Genomic DNA, 19,994 nt, shown 5'->3' on the forward strand with positions numbered 1-19,994 from the left:
CATTCCGGTGGCTCCTCGACTGGCATCACGAGGCTTAGTACACCTCACAACTGTCCTCCCACCAAAGAAAAATCTCTGGCAGTACCGGAAATCGAATCCAGGTCCTTCGCATAGCAGCCAGTCACGCTGACCACTGAGTTACGGAGTCAGACTTACATATATCAGCGCTAAACGTTCTTGTCAGAGCACACTACTACCGTGGCTTGCCCGTTCGCGTGGTATGTCGCCCATCGAACGTGTCCGGGATGTGGTCGGTCAGTTGTTCAGTCAGGTCCTCCTGCAGTCACTGTTGATACTTTGTGGACTCGCCTACGAATCGCATGACGGAGTATTCCCCAGCAGCATATTCGGGTGCTGTTTGATTCCATGCTACGACGTCTTGCAGCTCTGAATGCAGCACGCGGTGGAGCTACTGGGTTCTGAATTTTCCCAATGACAGGGTATGTACATATGTACACATCTGTAATTCCAACCATTTCTGCAGTATCAGCTCCTTAATCGGTATAATATTTTTCAGTTGATCGCATCTCTCGGTATTGATGTTTCACTTTATCCAAATAGTGGTGTATGTCTGCCACCCACTTTCGTTTTGCCTGTAGATTAATGGGTTACAGTATTCCCACTACCACTGTCTCATTTCCGCTTACTGGTCACTTTTTTGTCTTTCTTTCCCACTGCCACTGTCTCTGCGATACCTCGGCAAATAAAAAATTCTGTGGATCCAGCTTACGTTTTGCTCTATACCCAAGGGTTTGGAATTTCGCTCCAAAATGCGCCCTCTCCTATACCGAAATGTTAGTTCTTCTCTATACATCAATATTTCTCTTTAACTGCCACTGTCTCTCACTGACTATCAGTACCTCCTGTCTTTTTGGTACCCACTGCTGTTGTAGGGAGTGTTTGCACGGTGCATCGGTCCAACCTCGCTTCTCGGCTTCCACTGTGAAGCCGCCGTCGTACGCTACCGAGTGCGTTGATGATAGCTTACTCAATACTGAAATAGATAAGCACGAGAAAGTTACTAGAATAGTGGAACAACCTGCTCCGAAAAAAGCAAAGATTTCCGAAAGCCAGTTTAAACTGGAATGGGAACTTTCTTATTATTTTGTTAGTCGTGACGATGAAGCCAAATTTCTAATCTGCGGTATAGTAATTAACGTGTGTAATTGGAAGGCACTACAGCAGATTGCATCAGAAAAGTATAGTGAAATCATAGCGGAAACCAAAGACAAAAAATTACGGAAGTGGCAAACTCTTACAAAAGAGAATTCTGTATCCATAAATTAAGTTTATACCAGTACTTTAGCATGTTTATTTTGGTTAAAGGTCCTGCGAAACGAACTGAAGTTTATTTACATTCCTGTCAAATGCGTGTATTATGCCTAACACGATCTTTTTCTCTAATTTAGGGCGAAGAAGATGGTGCTGCGAAAGGCCTCTTCGAACTAGTGATGAAGTTTCTCTCTGTTTAGCAAGAGCTCGGAACCGGTTTATGGAAGGGCTATTAATAAAGAATGTTTTGTTGGGCGTAGTAGAGGCAATGAATCCCACATTAGCTCCCACGTACAGCAAAATACCACTTTCCAGTATGACAATATCTCGACGAATCAACAACATTACTGGGAATTTGTATGAACGGTTGGCAGGCAAAATTGAAAACCGCCTAGCGTACTACATTGCAGTTGATGAGTCCACGGATATTACTAACACAGCTTCGTCTTTTCTTTAGTGTAGCGAAAGAGCTGGATATGGTTTTGATGAAGGACACTGCTACAGGGGCAGATATATTAGAAGCGGTCGAAATGGAAGCTGAAGGAATAGGACTCACTTGGGAAGAGTTGTTTTCCATAATCAGGGTTTATTGGCCTACTGCGGAAAAAGCTTCACATGCCAGATTTGCTTTCCCTGCCTTGTTTTACACATCAAGAGGCTCTTTGTGCAAAAGTCATCGGTTTCAAGACGGAATGAACGCAGTGGTGCGTATCGCGAACTACATTCGTTCTCAGGCGCTCATCCATAGTCAGTTCAAAGAATTTTTGATTTCATTTGAAGAGGAGTATCCAGATATCCCCTACCATGTTGAGATGCGCTGGTTGAGCAAAGCGAAAGTGATTTCCCTAGTTTTTTCGACTACGCCACGCTGTGGGTCAGATTTTGAAGGACAAATGAAGTCTGAAACTCCAAACCGAAAATATCATCAGCGATGTGGTTGGCAAAATGAAATCTTTTCGACGTAAACTCCAGCTCATCAAAAACAACCATTCAGAGAAAAATACGCAACACTTTCCTGAGCTAAGTAAGCGATACATAAATTTTACTTCTAATAAGGCATCCGGGTTTTTAAATGTGTGGTTCGGTTTGGCAACATCTATGCGGGAAGTAACACACTTTGAAAAATTCATGGAGTTGCTGTAGTGCCACGAAAATAAGTTCAGTGACCGATTCCAGGTAATGTTCCGATATGTCACTAACGGCAGAATAGGTTTTGTTAAAGGTACAAGTGTAACGCTACATTAAAAACAACAGTCCACAGTACCTGTTTATTAAAACATACCGCCTTTTAGTTCTTCAAAGCAAATTTATACATTACTTCCATTTGTTAATATTTATTTTTGTTACCGTCACAGGAAATTACTAACTTGCAGCCATTACTTGACGTGCTTGTAACGACCTTATCGATAGCAATTGAAAGTGCGCCTCCCGATTTACATTTCGAAGTAATAGATTTGTTGACCGATGATCATCGAAAGGATTATTTTGCAGTGACTCTTTGCTTGATTTCCACCGGAATTTTGGCAACGGAAGAGCTTCCTAAGTTGCTCAGAGAAGCAAAGAAGACTCTTTCTGTGTTCGGTTCCACATGTGTATGTGAAAGGTTTTTTCTGTTTTGCGTTGTGCGAAAACTGCGTGCAAATATTTCTGATAGTAACTTAAAAAATGCTCTAAGAATTGCTGTCAGCCGATCCCTTGTTCCAGATCTTAGCACCATAACTGCAAATAGAAACAGGAAAAAAAATAGAGGAGATAATTTTCTGTTGAAACAAAATATAAAGTTATTATTAATATTATTTTTATTATTTAATTCTATTTCACCGGTAACCTCGTCCCATCAAACCAAGCTCTCGGCCGACTACACACAAACATTTAGCAATGAGGAAGAAAACAGAAGTGATGTTTTGGAAAAGGTCGAGATAGGCTGAGCGAGCAAGGCAAGCGTAAGGAAAGAGAGAGAGAGAGAGAGAGAGAGAGAGAGAGAGAGAGAGAGAGAGAGCTATTACACAAACTCTAGGAGGGGGTGGAGGTTGCAACGTTTTCAACATTACGAAGCCGTCTTCTGCATTTCGCACTGCGCGATGCGGTGGTGCATACACCCAGAAAGGCTGTGGTTTAGTAAGTATACAATATGGATCAATAGTAAACCGGAAAAGACCAAAGTAATGAGAAGCAGTAGAAATGATTCTAGCGGGAAACTTAACATCAAAGTTGGTGATGAGAAAGTATCTGAAATTAAGGAATTCCGTTTCCTTGGAAGCAAAATACTGTAACGTATGATGGCCGAAGCAAGGAGGACATTACAGGGTAAGAAAAGTCTGCTGGTGTCAAACACAGACCTTAATCAGAGGAATAAATTTCTGAGATGCGTTAGGAGCACAGCATTGTATGGTAGTGAAGCATGGACAGTGAGAAAGTAGCAAGACAGAAGGAATGACGAAGGCTTCCTGGTTCATGGCAAGTGCTGCTCGCAACTACTCAGATAAGAAAGCAATCTATCCACTGAGACTGCACACACTCGTTGCAAAACATACTTCCCCTGCATTACTCCTCTCCATTGCGGCACTTGCTTGACCTGTACACTGCAACCCCATTTAAAATCAACCAAGTTAAAATGCGTGCACTATGCTTAATGTTCGTAAATCACTTGATTGCTGCACTCCTTAATTCTGAGCAGGCAGAAGTTGGAAGACTTCAGACTGTTAATGCTTTGTTTCTGATCACAGCCACTAATGGTAATAGTAAAAAATAATAATGGTAATGTAGTAACATTGTGTACAGCCCTATAGTAGCCCTTATGTAGTTACTGCTGTGTCGTGCTGTCTTTTCATTTCTGTTTCGAAGCGACTAATGAAGCAATTTCTAAGGTACTGTCTTGAATTTGGAGAATGAATTTTCTTGAGATATTTCGCATTTGTTACGTTACATTGTCTTCAGTGATGTAAGGGACATAACACAACAAATGTATGTAGTGGGTGGTCTATGTGAGGAACCTGTAACGCCGCGCGGGATTAGCCGAGCGGTCTAGGGCGCTGCAGTCATGGACTGTGCGGCTGGTCCCGGCGGAGGTTCGAGTCCTCCTTCGGGCATGGGTGTGTGTGTGTGTTTGTCCTTAGGATAATTTAGGTTAAGTAGTGTGTAAGCTTAGGGACCGATGACTTTATTAGTTAAGACCCATAAGATTTCACACACATATGAACATATTTTTTTTAATCTGTAACCTCCATCGCATTAATGCTATTAATTGAGAAAAAGTATAAGTAATATTGATAACTTACGAAACTATTACACTACTGGCCATTAAAATTGCTACACCAAGAAGAAATGTAGATGATAAACGGGTGTTCATTGGACAAATATATTATACTAGAACTGACATATGATTACATTTTCACGCATTTTGGGTGCATACAACCTGAGAAATCAGTATCCAAAACAACCAGCTCTGGCCGTAATAACAGCCTTGATACGCCTCGGCATTGACTCAAACAGAGCTTGGATGGCGTGTACAGGTGCAGCTGCCCATGCAAGTTCAACACAATACCACAGTTCATCAAGAGTAGTGACTGGTGTATTGTGACAAGCCAGTTGCTCACCCACCGTTGACCAGACGTTTTCAGTTGGTGAGAGATCTGGAGAATGTGCTGGCCAGGGCAGCAGTCGAACATTTTCTGTATCCAGAAAGGCCCGTACAGGACCTGCAACATGCGGTCGTGCATTATCCTGCTGAAATGTAGGGTTTCGCAGGGATCGAATGAAGGGTAGAGCCACGGGTCGTAACACATCTGAAATGTAACGTCCACTGTTCAAAGTGCCGTCAATGCGAACAAGAAGTGACCGCGACGTGTAACCAATGGCAGCCCATACCATCACGCCGGGTGATACGCGAGTATGGCGATGACGAATACACGCTTCCAATGTACGTTCACCGTGATGTCGCCAAACACGGATCCGACCATCATGATGCTGTAAACAGAACCTGGATTCATCCGAAAAAGTGACGTTTTGCCATTCGTGCACCCAGGTTCGTCGTTGAGTACATTATCGCAGGCGATCCTGTCTGTGATGTATTGTCAAGGGTAACCGCAGCCATGGTCTCCGAGTTGATAGTCCATGCTGCTGCAAACGTCGTCGAACTGTTCGTGCAGATGGTTGTTGTCTTGCAAACGTCCCCATCTGTTGACTCAGGGATCGAGACGTGGCTGCACGATCCGTTACAGCCATGCGGATAAGATGCCTGTCATATCGACTGATAGTGATACGAGGCCGTTGGGATCCAGCATGGCGTTCCATGTTACCGTCCTGAACCCACCGATTCCATATTGTGTTAACAGTCATTGGATCTCGATCAACGCGAGCAGCAATGCCGCGATACGATAAACCGCAATCGTGATAGGCTACAATCCGACCTTTTTCAAAGTGGGAAACGTGATTTCTCCTCCTTACACGAGGCATCACAACAATGTTTCACCAGGCAACGCCGGCCAACTGCTGTTTGTGTATGAGAAATCGGTTGGAAAATTTTCTCATGTCAGCACGTGGTAGGTGTCGCCACCGGCGTCAACCTTGTGTGAATGCTCTGAAAAGCTAATCATATATCACGGCATCTTCTTCCTGTCGGTTAAATTTCACGTCTGTAGCTCGTCATCTTCGTGGTGTAGCAATTTTAATGGGCAGTAATGTATTCGAGTAATATATTAAAGATCCGCCTCAGTTGCGACATGTTACTGGTCTTTACCCAGGTTTCAGCTAGAGTAATCTAGCCATCTTCAGAAGCATAAAATAAACTATTAAATGCGAGAATTAGGCACGGTCAAACATATAAAGCTAAAGTACCAAGATACCATGTCAAGCTACGTAGCGTCCGCGGCTAACCGACCGCTTTCCGCGAAGTGGGACCGGAGCTGTTCCTCAGCTAAGTAACGTAGTTTGTCATGGTACCTTGGTACTTAAGCTTTTTATGTTTGATCGTGCCTTATTCTCGCGTGTATTAGTTTATTTTATGCTTCTGAAGAAGGCTAGATTTCTCTCGCTGAAACCTGAGTAAAGACCAATAACATTTCGCGACTGAGGTGGATTTTTGATATATTAATTTATCAGAGTTGCTGACAGAACTGCAACATGTTAAAAATTCTTATGTTACTAGAGTCTTGCAAAATTGTGATAATAGTAATGATCTTTTGAAAATAATAGTTTCGTGAGTGAAACAGATTTGAATCGTTTACTTTCGACCCCTCAGAAAATTTCATTTTACCCTTCAGGGCGTAGTTAGTCCCAGGTTGGGAACCACTGTACTAGAGGAGGCTGTAAAGGGCAAAAGACGGAGACAGGAATACATCCAGCAAATAGCTGGGAACGTGGGATGCAAGTTCTATTCTAAGTTTGAAGAGGTTAGCGCAGGAGAGAGATTTATGGCATCAAATCAGTCAGAAGACTGCACTGAAAAAAAGTGAGGAAACTTTCTATTTGTCATCACATTAACAACACTGAAAGGATGTGCTCGATATCGATGCGTTCAGTTCGTAGGAGAAAATGTTACTTGTTTTATTGGATCGAGGCGCGATGTTGGGTCTAACGCTCCGGCGAATAGATAGCGGTCAGCGGCATACGCGCCCGCGGCCCTGAGTCGCCAGTGCACGCACTACGCACGCCCCCAGCACCGGTTGCCAAACCCGCTGGCGCGAACAGCTGCGACACAAGCATAGCGTTCGCCTTGTGGGACGGAGCGGCCCGCAGATACGCTACGTAAGCCGCGACGATAACAAATGACTATCGCCTGGGCCTCCGCAGTGGCGTTGTTCCACCACCGAGGACTGCCGCCGGCAGGCTAGTGACCACCGCTACACCATGAGCGTCGCAGGGCCGACCGCTGCGGACAGGGCTTCGGTAAGCACGGTGCAGCTGCGCGCAGGAGAGCTGAAATGTGGTGCCGTGTATACGGTGGAGGCGTTCTCGCCGTAGCGACTCGCACACTGTCGGATATATTCAAGGTTAAATACAGTGCGCAATGACTGCAGGCTGCTGCTCAGTACTGTTACTTTGAGCGAATTTCCATAGTGAGTCGAGTACTCGTATACGTAGAGTCTTTAAATTTTCTTTCATTGTGAATTCTCACGTGATCGTGCATAGATAAATGATAGGGAGTGAGCCAGCTTACTGAAACACTTAAGTAATTCCTTAAGTAAATGTTTGTAAATACTTGACTTTTTTGTTAGGCGCGCATCACAATGGCTTTCTGTGTAAGGTCCGGTCTGATTCTTTTGCTCGACCGTGGATACCTCTTCCAACGAAAACTTCTTTTACCGGACCTCGAAAAAATTTACTCATCGGACGAATGGTTCGTACTGGACTATTTATGTGCATTTAATGAACAAGGAACCTTTCACCCTGCCATGACGCAGTACAGCTGAGGATGACCTTTATCATAAAATGAAACAAATATTAAGTAATATCAATATATTGAAGTATCACACACAAAGTGAGACATTAAATCAGTTACTCTATACAACAATATGCAAGTGCGCCTAGAATGGTTATGTCTCTACAAAAAATAAATGATAATGCCGTATAAATTTGCAGTAATCGCAGAAAAGCGTCCGTCTTGGCTCGCTTCTAGAACAAACGGATGCCGTCCCCTTCACAAAAATAATTGACAAGGGGACCCTCCATACATAAAATCACGGATTTTGATGCGCTTCAAATATGTTGTAGAGGCACTTACCCTGAATACCTGGCTAGGTGGTTTTTTAGCGACGGGCCTTGGTTTTTGAGAAAATCGATTTTTAAGATCATTGCCCGCTTTGTATACCCGTAACATTACATCTGTTTCCAGCAAGTCAGCGTAGCGCAGCAGTTAAGGTTCACGACTACCGCGCCGGAGGTACCGTGTTCGAATCCGTGCCGTGTATTTTTTTCTTTTTTCAAAATCGACCGAATTTTTCAGTTTTATTTCAAAGAATATCAACAAACAGTGTAAGGTGTGCGAAATTTTACTTGGTCGAAGGCGGCTCCGTTACCTGCAGTTTCTGGCTGCTTCTAGTGCCAGGTGCAGAGTAGTCGTTGGGCAGCGAAAAAGTTTAGTGACGGCGGACCGTGGTAATAATGTAAGGTATAATGCAACAAATGATTCGCATTACAAACAACAGTAATCGGAACTTCATAATAAAAAAAAATTAGACTGCAAGGCTCGACGTCTAAAACCACAAATGAGCATACGATGGCACGTCACAAAACCAATCGGTTCCCAACATAATTAAATATCTGAAACATAAAACAGTTACTTATCCGTGATAAGTAAAGGACGTTAATCACCCTGTTAGTAAAGCGAAACATGTTTGAACGCAAAAAAATGGCTCTGAGCACTATGGGACTTAACATCTGAGGTCATCAGTCCCCTAGAACTTAGAACTGCTTAAACCTAACTAACCTAAGGACATTACACACACCCATGCCCGAGGCAGGATTCGAACCTGCGACCGTATCAGTCACGCGGTTCCGGACTGAAGTGCCGAGAACCGCACGGCCACGCGGCCGGGTTTGAACGCAAGTAATTTTATTATTATATCAGATTACATATAGCAAGAACAAATGGCTTTCGTACATGAAGACAGACTGAAAACGAAATGATAACAAGAAGAGAACTTCACTGCTTACGTTGCTGTGAAAAATATGAAACACGAAATTACAGAAGCTATGCTAAATATACAGATTACAATTTTATCTCTGACACAGCGAGACATATTAATTTATTGCAAAATGTCAAATGTTCTAATTGTAAGTGCCGAATTTCACATTTGTCAGAAGAAACAAAACGCAATGTACTCCTCTTTGTACTTATAGTTGTATCTAAAAATTCTGAAGGAGTTGATACCAGAGAATTACGCTGCTCGTCGTATCACTTCAAAAATGAGACAAATCGGAAAATAAATAATTTATTAAGAGCGCCCTAAGTGCCATAGCAGGGAACTGATTAGTTCTAAGTGCCCGCTAAGAAATTTGTTTAAAGTAACATTGATACTGAGACATTATGTTTCAATTGTGATAATACAAGTGCATGAATATAGCAGTAATGTTTCAACAACGAAAACAATTTCTTATGTCATCTAAAACTCAAAGAATAAATTGCTTACTTCCGTAAAGAAGATACAGAAGTATCTTGCACAACTCCAGTGTTGGGATCTAATGATGCAAGTTTCTGAACCCCCTGCGGTATGGAAAAAGAAATGGCAAGATCGCTACCAGGTCTTTCTGTTGAACTGATGAACGTGGTTGGTCTCTCAATAACGTACGTCATGGCATACAACAGCCATGGTCTTTCCTGTTTTGAATACACTGGTATTTTCCCATTCTTCTGTCGAGAGAGGAAATTTTCAGTAGCTGTATGAGTTGGACGAGAGTGTAGCATTGTGATAACATGGTATTGAGAGATCCTACGCGCTTGTGTTGGCAACAATTTTTCTTTAAAATCAGGGAAGTCATCGGTATGCATTGGAATTACATGGACTGACTTCATAGCTTTAGCTGAGTCGACTGTTTTCTGTTAAATCTTGCTGAACAAAGTCGTTGCTTCCATTTCTTCTACCGTGACTTGGCACTTCAACAAAAAAGTCAAGGTACATACAACGGCGTACCGAGAACACAGTAGCATTGAAAACGCATTACGTGAAAAACTGGAACGTAGAACTTTCGATATCTCCACTTCACATTTATAGCACTATTTGCATTTATTCGCTTCTGTAGGGGTGGACTTGGTTCCCAAGAATGAGTGCGTACTTGCGTTCATTCATTGTGCCTTCCAGTACAACGTTTATCAACCAGGCAACAACGTTTCTTCCTCCGTCTGGACACTGGGGATGATTGTTGCAAGGTGTTTTCTTTCAGACTTTTCACGCCGTTCACGCTGGGGGCCATCCGTCCGATGGAGCAAAACACTTTATCCATTTCAAAAGGCCACCCGTCGGCACTCGGCGGACGTCCAGTTACAGTATTGGCTTGAAATTCCACCCTTCGTCGCCGATGAACTGTAGTCAGCACGAATGCATGAACCAAGCGCCTGCTACCGAGGCACATATCCAGTAACGTTCGCTGAACGTTCATTGAGGAGAGACTGTTGATAGCCCGTTACAACATCTGGGTGGTCAGTTGCTGAACACTTGCACGTCTATTTGACAGTGCACATCTCCGCATCCGCAGCTCGTCCAAATCATCTATAGCCCGCGTTGCATCATAGTTGTCTCTGCGCCAGTTTTGGATACGCACGCACGCAAACATTTCACAAACTTAGCCGTTTCGGAAATGCTCCCCCCCCCCCCCCTCCTCCTCCCCCTTGGGCCGATAGCCAATGATGATGCCCTTCTGGACGTCAGATAAATTGCTTCGTTTCTGCATTACGACAACGACTGCAATGTTTTCCGTGACCCCCCCCCCCCCCTGGTTATTGCACGTTGACGTTCAACGCAGACGGTGGTCCTATGAACGTGATTGGACCGTGTAGTACCACTCATACTAATACTGTTGGCTGTCGAGTAACAAGTCAACCACACGACAGAAGATATTATTGCGAGGGTGAGTCAAATGAAAACCTTAAATATTTTTTTAAATATTATTTAGTGTGCAGAAGTGGTACAAAGCCGTGTCACTTTTCAACATAATCTCCCCCACGCTCAAATACGAGTCCTCCAGCGCTTACAAAGTGCATAAATTCCTTCAGAAAAAAATTATTTTGGTAGTCCGCGCAACCACTCATGCCCCGCGTGGCGTACCTCCTCATCAGAACGTAACTTCTTTCCTCCCATTGCGTCTTTGAGTGGTCCAAACATGTGGAAATCACTTGGGGCAAGGTCTGGTGAGTATGGTGGATGAGGAAGACACTCACAATGCAGGTCTGTGATTGTTGCAACTGTTGTACGGACAGTGTGGAGCTTTGCATTGTCACGTTGCAAAAGTACACCTGGTGACAGCAATCCACGTCGCTTTGATTTGATTGCAGGCCGCAGATGATTTCTTAGGAGATCTGTGTATGATGCTCTAGGCATGTAATGCTCCAAAATGACGCCTTTTTCGCCCCAAAAGAGAGTCAGCATAACCTTCCCTGCTGATGGTTCTGTTCGAAACTTCTTCGGTTTTGGTGATGAGGAATGGCGCCATTCCTTGCTCGCTCTCTTCCTTTCCGGTTGGTTGGAAGTGAACCCAGGTTTCGTCCCCAGTAACGATTCTTGCAAGGAAGCCATCACCGTCTCGTTCAAAGCGCCAAAGAAATTCTTCACAAACATCAACACGTCGTTCTCTGCTTTCAGGAGTCAGCTGCCGTGGCACACATCTTGCAGACACTTTGTGAAACTGGAGCACATCATGCACAATGTGGCATGCTGACCCATGACTAATCTGTAAACATGCTGCAATGCCATTCCGTGTCACTCGGCGGTTTTCCTTCACTACGGCTTCAACTGCTGCAATGTTCTGTGGAGTCATAACTCGTTGTGCCTGACCTGGACGAGGAGCATCTTCCAATGAAGTCACTCCATTTGCGAACTTTCTACTCCATTCGTAGACTTGCTGCTGTGACAAATATGCATCACCGTACTGAACCTCCATTCGTCGATGAATTTCAATGCCGGCCGGAGTGGCCGTGCGGTTCTAGGCGCCACAGTCTGGAACCGAGTGACCGCTACGGTCGCAGGTTCGAATCCTGCCTCGGGCAACAAGTGGCCACGAAAGCCTTAACAATTTTGTGTCCTTAGATTAGTTAGGTTTAATTAGTTCTAAGTTCTAGGCGACTGATGACCTCAGAAATTAAGTCGCATAGTGCTCAGAGCCTTTTGAACCATTTTGAATTTCAATAGTTTTCACACCTTCACTACGCAAAAACCGAGTACCAGGACGCTGTTCTTCCCTGGTGCAATTCGCAAGTGGGGCGGCCATCTTTATACTGATACTGCGACGGTATGTGTGCATCTGCGCTATGCTGCCACCTACAGGCCATTCTGCACGCTGTTTGTAGCACACTTACCATTTTACAGGATAACGGCGCGAAATTTCGATTTGTTATTACAGATTTACGGTTTTCATTTGACTCATCCTCTTATTATTATTATTATTATTATTAGTAGTAGTAGTAGTAGTAGTAGTAGTGAGGGGGAGGATTAATATCGCATTGAGTGACAGAAAGTCATGGAAAGCACTGGATGTGTGACAGGTCGCCGGCTGCATTTGGCTGCATACAGTTGTGGAAAGAATGGGTTCCAGACGCCCCACATTCAACACGCCCGCGATATGATTGTCGGATCATCGTCGATCGCCCCGTATATTTTTGAGGAGACGACGTGACGCCTGTTCGTTAAACACTTGCAGTCGTCCAGTGCGGCACTTCACGCGTGTGGAAATAATCCTTTCTGCAATATTGTTCGAGTATAATGACTTTGCTGGAGACGAGAAATCTACTCTGTAGGAATCAGCATGGGTTTCGAAAAAGACGGTCGTGTGAAACCCAGCTTGCGCTATTAGTCCACGAGACTCAGAGGACCATAGGCACGGGTTCTCAGGTAGATGCCGTGTTTCTTGACTTCCACAAGGCGTTTGATACAGTTCCCCACAGTCGTTTAATGAACAAAGTAAGAGCATATTGACTATCAGACCAATAGTGTGATTGGATTGAGTTCCTAGATAACAGAACGCAGCATGTCATTCTGAATGCAGGGAAGTCTTCCGAAGTAAGAGTGATTTCAGGTGTGCCGCAGGGGACTGTCGTAGGACCGTTGCTATTCACAATATATATAAATGACCTCGTGGATAACATCGGAAGTTCTCTAAGGCTTTTTGCGGATGATATCGAGAGGTTGTAACAATGGAAAATTGTACTGAAATGCAGGAGGATCTGCAACGAATTGACGCATGGTGCAGGGAATGGCAATTGAATCTCAATGCAGACAAGTGTAACCTGCTGCGAATACATAGAAAGAAAGATCCTCTATCATTAGGTACAATATAGCAGGTCAGCAACTGGAAGCAGTTAATTCTATAAATTATCTGGGAGTAGGCATTAGGAGTGATTTAAAATGGAATGACCATATAAAATTAATCGTCGGTAAAACAGATGCCAGACTGAGATTCATTGGAAGAATCCTAAGGAACTGCAGTCCGATAACAAAGGAAGTAGTTTACACTACACTTGTTCGCCCACTGCTTGAATACTGCTCACTGGTGTGGAATCCGTACCAGATAGGGTTGATAGAAGAAATAGAGAAGATCCAACGGAGAGCAGCGCGATTCGTTACAGGATCATTTAGTAATTGCGAAAGCGTTACGGAAATGATAGACTCCAGTGGAAGACTCTGCATGAGAGACGCTCAGTAGGTCGGTACGGGCTGTTGTTGAAGTTTCGAGAACATACCTTTACCGAGGAGTCAAGCAGTATAGTGCTCCGTCCTACGTATATCTCGCGAAGAGACCACGAGGATCAAATCAGAGAGATTAGAGCCCACACAGAGGCATACAGACAATCTTTCTTTCCACGAACAATACGAGACTGGAATAGAAGCGAGAACCGATAGAGGTACTCAAGGTACCCTCCGCCACACATCTTCAGGTGGCTTGCAGTGTATAGATGTAGATGTTGATTGAAGTTCCGTTGCAGACACGGTTGACGTCGAAAACTGGAATTCTTCTGTAATCTCAGATACTCTACGATCCATGCGTCTTGCACCGATTATCATGTCACGTTCAAGATCAGCTAAATCTAGACCTGATGCTTTGTTGACCACACACGTCTCTAAAAGACTGGACATACATGTGTATGCTTTCGCGGCATACGCTGGGGCTTTCGGGCTTCATACCCGACATTTCCTCAAATTGCGCAGTCCTTGCCGTCACCTTGGTCCATTCCGTTTATGACTATTTCATTGGTATAACTACGCGGAGGGATAGACCAGATCACAAAGATGAGAAACAAATAATGGAAAAGTTAAAGCACCCCCCGTCTCCCAAAGTGACTGGCGGAAGCTGCAGCTTACTAATATTTGCCAACAATGCTTTTCAGTTTCAACTAACGATAAGTATAGCTGTCGGTGACGCTGTTATTCTGCGTTCCGTTCAGCTTTCGCACTAGCTTCAATGGACACACGACTCCGAACACGTAGTGGACGGTGCTACCCTTTTACACTAACATTGTTCCGTAAGAAAAATTTTGTGTGTCGTGTAATAGGTGTCATTCGCGGAACAATTTGGACTGCAGCAGACCGTGATATAATACTGGACTGCTCTTGGCCATTGAAGATACGGTCTGCAGCGAGACGATTAAATAACTGTGCTCTCTCTCTCTCTCTCTCTCTCTCTCTCTCTCTCTCTCTCTCCCCCCCCCCCTCTCTCTCTCTCTCTCTCTCTCTCTCTCTCTCTCTCTCTCTCTCTCACACACACACACACACACACACACACACACACACACACACACAGTGTGTCAGCAATGTAGAGGCTGCCGGCAGCCATGAAAACGTCGTAAAAAGTTAAAGATACCGATGAAAGTTTACGGAATGGGGTAACACAAAGAGGGTGAATTTATTGCTGTGTAATTACTACAATTTTATTAAGGATACCGGTTTCTGAATGGGCTGCGTTTTTAGCATACTCTTCCCCCTCACAATATTCCTGATCTTTAAAGCAGAAGTAGTTCAAAATCTGTATAAACAAAACATTTCTGAGAAAACTAGTTACATATTTATTTTATGGTGCTGTTGGCAAGAGCATTCACAAAAGGCTAAAATACAGAACACCGTTCAACTGTGGAAGCATTTTCTTCGGTTCCACTGACTGCACAGCTTAGGAAAAGGTTGTCTACAGGCAACATTCAGGGAAGTAATTTATGCTTCCAGTTTCCTCTTCTGATGCTGATGTGTGAATAATATACGGTAAGTCCGGGAGATTTGAACCACTTTTTTTTCCATCAGCGTAACGCCATCGTCATTTGATAAGTGGCGCTACCCCACCACTTAGTATACATTGCGCACACGTTTTAACTGTCCGCCACTTCCTGATGGAAAGCACATTCGTAACGGCATTAAAATTTAAAACATTGGTTTATTGATACTAAGCTCGAAATGTTCACGGTGAAATACTTCGCAAAAATGCCCGTAGTTAAGCTAAATGTGAGGTAGATAACCTTTCTGCGCAGTGCACTTTAACTCTCGTTCTGCTGTATCTACCTGGCGACGGAAGTGTTAATGTGCTGTGCAAACCGCCTTGACCGTCACGCTCAGCACGTCGCGCAGTTGTTTTTGCGATAAGGTTCAAAGAAACAATCGACGAGCTCGAAAACTCCGTTAAATGTACATCGCCCTGTTCAAATGTAAAAGTGTTGTTGCAGCAGTGTCCCAGTACATAACGTAAACAGTATTAACCATGCATGAAAATAGTAATAAGGTATGTTACGGTTATTACCTCCTACGTGCCAAAGAGCACGAGTTCCGAAAACATTGATCATTTGAAACCCAACACCCACTTTCCTCACGTGACATACTGAAAACCATTACCTTCGATGGAGACTCGTAGACAAATGGAAAAAGTAACGTCAGACGTGTCCAAAGGAAATATGTTGGGGCCATTGCAGTTCATACTCTCTGTTAATGGCCTCGCAGACCTTATTTATACTAATCCCAGACTTCAAGAAGATAATGGAATTACCTGTAAGAAATTACTATCGGAAGAAAGCTGCACAAACAGGCAGTCAGATCTTGATGGGATTCCGAAGTTGGTGCGATAATTGGGAACTTGGTTGAAATGTTCCGAAATGTGAAATGGTGCACTTCACAAAACGAAAATGTAGTATGACTACGTTATCAAGTAGTCGCAACTGGAAGTGGTTAACTCAAATACCTGGGTAACCAGTTATAGGGATATGGAATGGAACACTCAAGTAGATTCGGTCTTAAGGTAAACAGGTGGCAAACACGGGTTCGTTGGTAGAATACTATGGAAATAAGTTTGGAAAAAAGATTTCTAACAGAACACTCCTGCGACCCATTCTAGAATATTGCTCGAGTTTGTAGGACTCGTACGAAATAGGACTAATGGGAGAAAAAGAACGTATACAGAGAAGGGCAGCACTACTGGTCACAGGTGCCTCACGGAGGTGATGAAAGACTTTAACTGGCAGCCGCTAGAAGATAGACGCGGACTTCCCCGAGAAAGCCTACTTACAAAGTTTCAAGTAGCAACTTTAAGTGTTGAGTCTAGAAGTATAATACGACCCCTTATGTAACGCTCCAGTGGGTATCGCGAGGAGGGTATTATATTACTTACAGCACACATAAATGTATTTAAATAATAATTCTTCCCGCATTCTATGGAACTAGAAGTAGTCCTAGTAGCTGGAACAATGGGCTGTCCTGTTACGCACTTGACAGTGGTTTGCAGAGTATGGGTGTAGATGCAGAAAACGATCCCCCTTTTTGCGTCGTCTCTATTAACTGAAAACCCTTGTATGAGACCTTAGTGTCACCTGATGATTGGCATGGGATCTTAGAGTTATAAAATATTAGTTGGCTCCATTTTTTTCTGTTTCCGTGAGACACCAGCTCACAGCTTCAGCTGTGAAATGCTTTTATTCTTAAGCACTACAGATTTCAAAGCACCTGCGCTGCAGCTGGCCGGCGTGGCCGTGCGGTTCTAGGCGCTACAGTCTGGAACCGCGTGACCGCTACGGTCGCAGGTTCGAATCCTGCCTCGGGCATGGATGTGTGTCATATCCTTTAGTTAGTTTTAAGTAGTCCTAAGTTCTAAGGGACTGATGACCTCAGATGTTTAAGTCCCAAAGTCCTCAGGGCTATTTGAACCCTTTTTCTGTTTCTTTTTTTTTTTTTGGGCGGGGGGGGGGGGGGGGAATCAAGTCAAGTCGTGATACACATAACATATTATGAGAAAACCCAGCGGTTGATAGTCAGTCCCATGCCACAGATTATCCGCAAACAGGCGTATGTCCTTAAAGTAACAAGATATGGTGGCGAACGCTCCCCTAAAACCTATGGAGAAGGGTGAAAAAAATTAAGAGGAATTTTACATAATGTCACAGTAGATGAAAAGATCGAAGAGGCACACACCGATCGTCAACATATAGAGGTGAACACAAGAGTACCATATTGTATCTACGAGTGTCACTCCAAAAGAAATGCACACAATATTTTTTTAAAAAAATCATTCCTTTATTCTACATGTTCGAAAGTTTTAGTGTGTAGATACATCCTTTAGGAACAATATTTTCATTTCTCCACATAATTTCCATCCCTCTCAACTGCCTTACGCCACCTTGGAACCAGCGCCTGTATACCCGCACGGTAAAATTCTGAACCAACCTGTCGGAGCCATTGTTAGGCAGCGTGCACAAGGGAGTCATCATCTTCATACCTTGTTCCACGAAGAGACTCTTCCATTTTCCCAAAGAGATGATAATCACATGGAGCCAGGTCAGGACTGTAAGGAGGGTGGTTCAGTGTTGTCCATCCGAGTTTTGTGATCGCTTCCATGGATTTTTGACTGACATGTGGCCGTGCATTGTCGTGCAACAGCAGAACATCCTGCTTTTGCCGATGTGGTCGAACACGACTCAGTCGAGCTTGAAGTTTCTTCAGTGTCGTCACATATGCATCAGAATTTATGGTGGTTCCACTTGGCATGATGTCCACAAGCAAGAGTCCTTTGAAATCGAAAAACACCGTAGCCATAACTTTTCCAGCAGAAGGTGTGGTTTCGAATTTTTTTTTATTGGGTGAATCTGCATGATGCCACTCCATTGATTGCTTCTTCGTCTCTGGTGAAAAATGATGGAGTCATGTTTCATCACCTGTCACAATTCTTCCAAGAAATTCATCTCCACCATTCTCGTACTATTCCAAAAGTTCGCTGCATACCGTTTTTCTTGTTTCTTTGTGAGCCACTGTCAACATCCTGGGAACCCACCTGGCACAAACCTGTTTTAACGCCAACACTTTCAGTATTCTGCAGACACTTCCTTCCCCTATTCCAACGCAGCGTGACAATTCGTTCACTGTGATGCGTCTGTCAGCAGTCACCAATTCGTTAACTCTCTGCACTTTGTCTGGAGAGTGTGCCTGCCACTGCGAGGACAATCCTCAATATTGCCGTGCCCACTTTCATCACGTAACCTGCTTGCCCACCGACTAACTGTACTGCGGTCGACAGCAGCATCTCCATACACCTTTTTCACCCTCTTGTGGATTTTTCCCACTGTCTCGTTTTCACACAGGAATTCTATGACAGCACGTTGCTTCTCACGAACGTCAAGTGTAGCAGCCATCTTGAAAACATGCTGTGATGGCGCCAATCAGGTGAACAGGTTGAACTAAGTTTGAAAACAAGCGGGAAGGATGTATCTACACTAGGGTGTCCATTTCATTTTCATTGAAAAAGGGGACATTTAAAATAAATTAGAGAAAAACATGGGACAATGAAGAAAAATAACGGGACATAAATATTGTATTGACTAAATTTAACACACACACAAGTTTGCCTCTACAACGTGCACTCAGATGATCCCAAATCACTTTTTACAATTATTCTGCCACACTATCACCGTACTTTTCACTTTTATGTACTTTATCAAGAAGTGCATTTTAGTTTGAAATTGTATCATAAAAGTCAGTTCACGATACACCATTAAAGTGTGTTTTGACAATGAGCAAAGCCCTCACTGTTTCAACTTTCATTCTGCTTTTTTCATCTGACCACAAAGAGTTCACAAACGAGAACACACGTTTCACAGCAGCATTTGACCCAGGAATTGCCAGACAAAACTCCACCAAATGAATCATGTTTTTCATGTTCATGTTTTTACTTTTGAAATAACCAAATATTTTACACCATGTTGCAGTAACACTTGCTTTGTCTCCTTCTTCACTTTTTATGAAGTTCCGATGAAAATTCATCGAACAGTTTGACTTCATCAACAGGAAAATTTGGTACAATACTTTTAACAAAAACACAACAGTCCTGAATATCCTTCCACTGTAGCTGCTCCTTTTCAGTATTAATCGAGTCAAATGATTTAAAAGGTGTGAGAAATGATAAACACCATTCTTTAATATACGCAATGCAAGAGTCATAGAAGATATCAGCATAAATATGAAATTGTTCTACAGTAATTTCACCCTATTTTTCCAGGTTTCTTGGAGTCACATGTACCAAGGATGTGAGAAATCTTTCAGATTTTCTACATTGTAATTTGCCCAATAATTTGTTTATTTCTTGATAAACATCCACTATTGTGATTTATTGTTTCTCAATACATTTAATTGTTGTGGAGAAGGGTTTTAGCCGGCTAACAAGAATATGCAGAAGAACAGTAGACACAGGGTTATCAAAGAATTGTTTAAGGATAACAGGACACTTATCAAGGGAAATGAAATATGATTTCAAAGCAGGAAATATCTCTACAATTCTTTTCCAATGCTGGTAGCAGAGATAGCCACATTGTCTTGCTGTGCCCAAGTGCAGTTTTGTATTCAGTTTCAGTAAACTTACAGAATGACTTCAGAGATTCAAGCCTTGCTGTATATATGTGGAAATGCTGGTAGGTTTTGTTTACAATTAATTGGCAGTCGATGGGTAGGCAATCTGAGCCAGTTTGTAAGGAATTGTGCACCCCATGTGCTGGACAGCCAACACCTACTACATTATTCACTGTGTTCTGTTGCAGTTTACAGAACAAATTTTTTCATTTC

At 43.3% G+C, this 19,994-nt stretch overlaps 1 protein-coding gene across 2 annotated transcripts in view; it reads left to right on the forward strand.

Annotated features, from left to right (window-relative positions):
* LOC126412211 (lysoplasmalogenase-like protein TMEM86A) overlaps positions 1 to 19,994 on the forward strand; it is a 466,801-nt gene that overhangs the window by 67,915 nt on the left and 378,892 nt on the right. The window contains exon 1 of one of the 2 annotated variants that reach the window (XM_050081693.1): positions 7,022 to 7,158. The exons of the other annotated variant lie outside the window; for it this stretch is intronic. Coding sequence (XP_049937650.1) covers positions 7,120 to 7,158 — 39 coding nt within the window. The 5' untranslated portion in view covers positions 7,022 to 7,119. Of the gene's footprint in view, positions 1 to 7,021; positions 7,159 to 19,994 lie in introns of those variants that run through there. 2 annotated transcript variants of the gene reach the window in all.

Source organism: Schistocerca serialis, chromosome 7 (assembly GCF_023864345.2).
Source record: "Schistocerca serialis cubense isolate TAMUIC-IGC-003099 chromosome 7, iqSchSeri2.2, whole genome shotgun sequence".
Lineage (NCBI taxonomy): Eukaryota > Metazoa > Arthropoda > Insecta > Orthoptera > Acrididae > Schistocerca > Schistocerca serialis.